General features: G+C 42.9%; 1 protein-coding gene across 1 annotated transcript; it reads left to right on the top strand.

Moving 5' to 3' along the window:
- Window positions 1-304: 304 nt before the first annotated feature.
- On the top strand, window positions 305-3,600 carry Yae1 (YAE1 maturation factor of ABCE1). The gene is made up of 3 exons (XM_057787626.1): window positions 305-478; window positions 1,904-2,025; window positions 2,557-3,600. Exons 1-3 carry the CDS (start codon window positions 353-355, stop codon window positions 2,984-2,986), a joined length of 678 nt encoding a protein of 225 aa, XP_057643609.1. The 5' UTR covers window positions 305-352; the 3' UTR covers window positions 2,987-3,600.
- Window positions 3,601-3,968: the final 368 nt, after the last annotated feature.

Here is a 3,968-nt window from a genome sequence, read left to right as displayed (position 1 = left end):
ACAAAAGTGTTCACATTACTTATTCTCAAATTGACCGCGGAATCAGCTTTCATAGTCCAATGTCCTCGGCTACCCGCTGGTGGCCAACGCCTTCAGCACACGCAGAAACTGAGTCTCAGTCCCGGGATGGTGGGTCTTAGCTCCGAACACCCACCCCACCCCATCCCGCCACCGGACTAAAACGCGAGGGAGGAGACAGCGGCACTCCCCAGTCGCAGGGCTGCAGGGACCAGACGCAGGCGTCGCTTCGTTCCACACCTACCCTTTCGCCCCGCCCCCGGACCGGAAGCACTTGCGGCCGCTTCCGGGGCTCCGGGGCTCCGGGCCTCCGGGGCTCGTGGTTTCTTCGGAGATGTCTTGGGTTCGAGCGGTTCCCGAGGTCCCGAGCCCTGGAGATCAGGATGTGTTTGATGAGGAAGCGGACGAGACTCTGTTAGTGCAGCGTGAATGGCAGGGACACATGCGGAGACGAATCCAAGTAAATGGGCGGGGGACGTGGACGCGAGGGGCGTGGGATTCCCACGGGGGTATAGGGCTCGCGGGGGGCGGGACACGCGGGCGGAAGCCTGGACCAGGGGGAACAGCTCTCCGCGACCTCATGGGCGCCCCGTCTTTATCCCAGCTCGGTTACTTGGTTAAAGGTTGATAACCTTTAAACACGCGTTCTTTGAGAGCCCCGGCTGGGTTTGGAGCAGGGGACTGACGGACTAAAGTGAACTTTTTCCAGAGTTCGGTGTTTGGGGAGGGAAATAGCTGAAGGGAAGAAACATATACCGACTAGACTAAGGCTGTCAGAAAACTCATATTCACAATGTTTTTCACTGGCTGGAGAGTCCGAAGTGAGGCGTGGTGTTACTAAGAATGGTGAACCTGAGAATGTTGTCACAGCACGGGAAGATAGAGAAGGAGATATTGCTTCAGTTTTACTTCAAACGTGTTATTCATTCCGGATCTTTCTCTCACCATTTATTGAAACTTGCTTAGTAATATCTGGGTAGAATCAGCTTAGTTCTAGGTGAGAACTGGTCAGATCTGCGTCCACAGAGAGGTGGATTCCAAAGAATAATGACCTGAGTTCCATCCCTGGAACCCACATCGTGGAAGGACAGAATAGGCTCCTGGAAGTTACCTTCCGACCTTCACACTCAAGTTATGGTACGCAACGCCCCTCGGCCCCGCAAAAAAGAAAAAAAAATTAAATTAAAAAGTAAAAGGCAAAAAGAACTGTGTCCACCTAATATATTTACCAGCCATTTAATTGTTCTTTGAAAGCTGCAGTTGTGATGATCTACCTAACAGTGTTCCAGCGAGATATTTGTTGAGTCCAACAGCCATGATATCTCTATAAAAATGCCTTGGGAATCCGAGGCTAGACCATAAGAGGACAAAATCTCTATGCCTCATTCCAATTAGATTTCTAAGTTCAGACTTCCTCTGTGCTGTTCCTAAAATAGTTTCCTCTTCCCCCACCTGGCCAGCCTCCTTAACTGCCCTGTTCTAGTAAGTTACCAAGACCAGACATGGAGTACCCACGTCTGTGAAGACCTTGCTAACAGTTATTAAAAAGAACCTAACAACTGGTGTTTAACGTTTACAAGGTAGTCCTGGATTCCAAAGTGAGCTGAGGATGTGGCGTCGTGGCACGTGCCTGTCATCACTTAGGAGGATGAGGAGTAGGATTAGGAATTCCAGGCTAGGCTGGAAACAAATGTGATAGGGAAGGGCAGACAGATAGTAGGGTTTTAGAAGAAACCTTCTGCTTTGGATTTATGTCTCTGCCATATCATATTCAGTTAACGTAATACAAACCTGCTAAATCTATTTTCAGAACGGATTCTGTGCTTTGTGCTTCTCTAGAAAAGATTGACTTGGTGTCAGTTGACAATCAGTTTCTTGTCTTTAGGAAGGTTACAGAAATGGAGTAGATGCCGGTAAAGCAGTTACTCTTCAACAGGGCTTCAATCAAGGTTATAAAGAAGGGGCAGAAGTCATTATAAACTATGGACTACTCAGGGGAACATTGAGGTAATTTGAAAAATTTAAGTATGCCTGATGCCTCCATTAAATATTGAGCACTCCTAAGAAATAAACACTGACTTGAGATTTCATTGACACCGCTTCGTGACAGTCTTTAAAGTATTCCTCTTGATAATATTTTGTCTTTCTAATAGTTTAACAAGCCTGAATTTTCTTTTTTTAAAAGGAAAGAAAAGAAGGAACTGGTTTTTCTGGCTTTATGTAAACTATATCTTCTTGCATAGAAGTTATATGGTCTGGGAAAATATAAAATAAAAAAATTGGTATGGAGCTGTGAAGGGGGTATGATTTATAAACAGTTTATATGATTAAGTCTTGGTTAATTTGTATTAAAAGATGCTTTGTTTGTTCTTTTTGTGTTATTTACATTGTTACTTTCCTGATTTTGACATGCATTATTATTGCTAATCTATTTCTGCATGGTGTTGTCTAGAAGGAAAACATGTAGGGCCTAGAGTTCTAAATGTCTGTGACTATTTGAATTTTTCCTATTTAACTCTTGTTTATATTTTCACTCAGTGCTTTGCTCTCCTGGTGTCACCTTCACAGTAATAGTTCAACTTTGATCAGTAAAATAAATAATCTTCTGGATGCAGTCGGCCAGTGTGAAGAGTGTGTGCTTAAACGTCTACAATCAGTCACTCCACAGCCCCAAGTTACAGATTTATTGGACTCCATTGAGGATATGGACCTTTGTCATGTAGCCCCAGCTGAGAAAAAGATTGATGAAGCTAAAGATGAAAGACTCTGTGAAAATAGTGCTGAGTTTAACAAAAACTCTGACAAGCGTCCTAGCGGGAAAGATTGTTCACCTTCAGACTGTTGCAGAACACAGGAGCACGCACATATGGAAAAACCAAGCCTCAGTTGGATTCTAGAACAGACGACCAACTTAGTGAAACAGTTGGGACTATCGGTAGACGTGCTGCAACACCTCAGACAACTATAAAATTGTCTCCCTTCTTTAGTGGGAGGAAGTTCAGAATATTCATCAGAGCGATGTGTGTCTACGTAAGATGACCATTGGTGTAACAGCTCACCTCTAGTTACCCCTGTGGGATTATGAGGGGTCTTCAGTGTTAACACTAGTAAATGGAACATAAGCCATTATCTTTGTTATTGGTAACTTTTTAAATTTTTAGATATATTCAAAAATCTCATTGTCATTTTCAAATTTCTAAGACTTTCTACTTCTGTATCCGGTGACAGTTTAGGGCCTCGTCACCAGCAACCAAACTAAAGTTGCCGAAATAACCTAAAGGTTACCTAGATATATAGAAGTAGATGTGTAGTTAGCTATACAGTAAAGTCAAGAGACCAGAGAAACTGACACTATTGATATCATTGAATGAATAATCAAAATATTAAAATTTACCTTGTTTACATTTTGGTCATAGATGTTCAGTTCTATGAAAAATAGAAAAAAATACATTTTCATTCTAGACTATAAAGAACTGCTTAGTTTTCTAAGCAGTGAGGAGTTGGCCATGTTTTCTTAAAACAGACTATTTCTGAGCTGCAACCTTGTTACTTTCATTGGAATAAAAACACTAAGACCACTGACTTACCTGTATTACTTCAGCATGAAATGTGTAATCCAGCATAGACAGAATCACATCCAGATTTTTGTTCCATGACTTAGGGTCAGGGAAGGATTTGTCATCACTGTCCCCACCTGGAGTTAACATGAAGTGCCTGACTTGAGAGGCACCCGAGTCATTGTCTCTTATGACAGCTTCAGTTGCTATTTGGCCAGTATGACAGATGCTTCCTTAGCGAGAGACTGGCAAGAAGACCTAAGGGACTATGGAAATGTTCTGCTGGTTTCTTAAGTCCCTCTTTAAAATGCACAGAACATTAAGAAATTGAGGCAGCCAAATTTGAAGTAGTATTGTAGAGTTTCCAGTGTGCTAAAACATGCTTAAGGTATC

Source organism: Chionomys nivalis, chromosome 13 (genome assembly GCF_950005125.1).
Source record: "Chionomys nivalis chromosome 13, mChiNiv1.1, whole genome shotgun sequence".
NCBI classification, from domain to species: domain Eukaryota; kingdom Metazoa; phylum Chordata; class Mammalia; order Rodentia; family Cricetidae; genus Chionomys; species Chionomys nivalis.
Note: the sequence above shows the minus strand (reverse complement) of the source record. Positions and strands in the feature narration are given on the sequence as shown.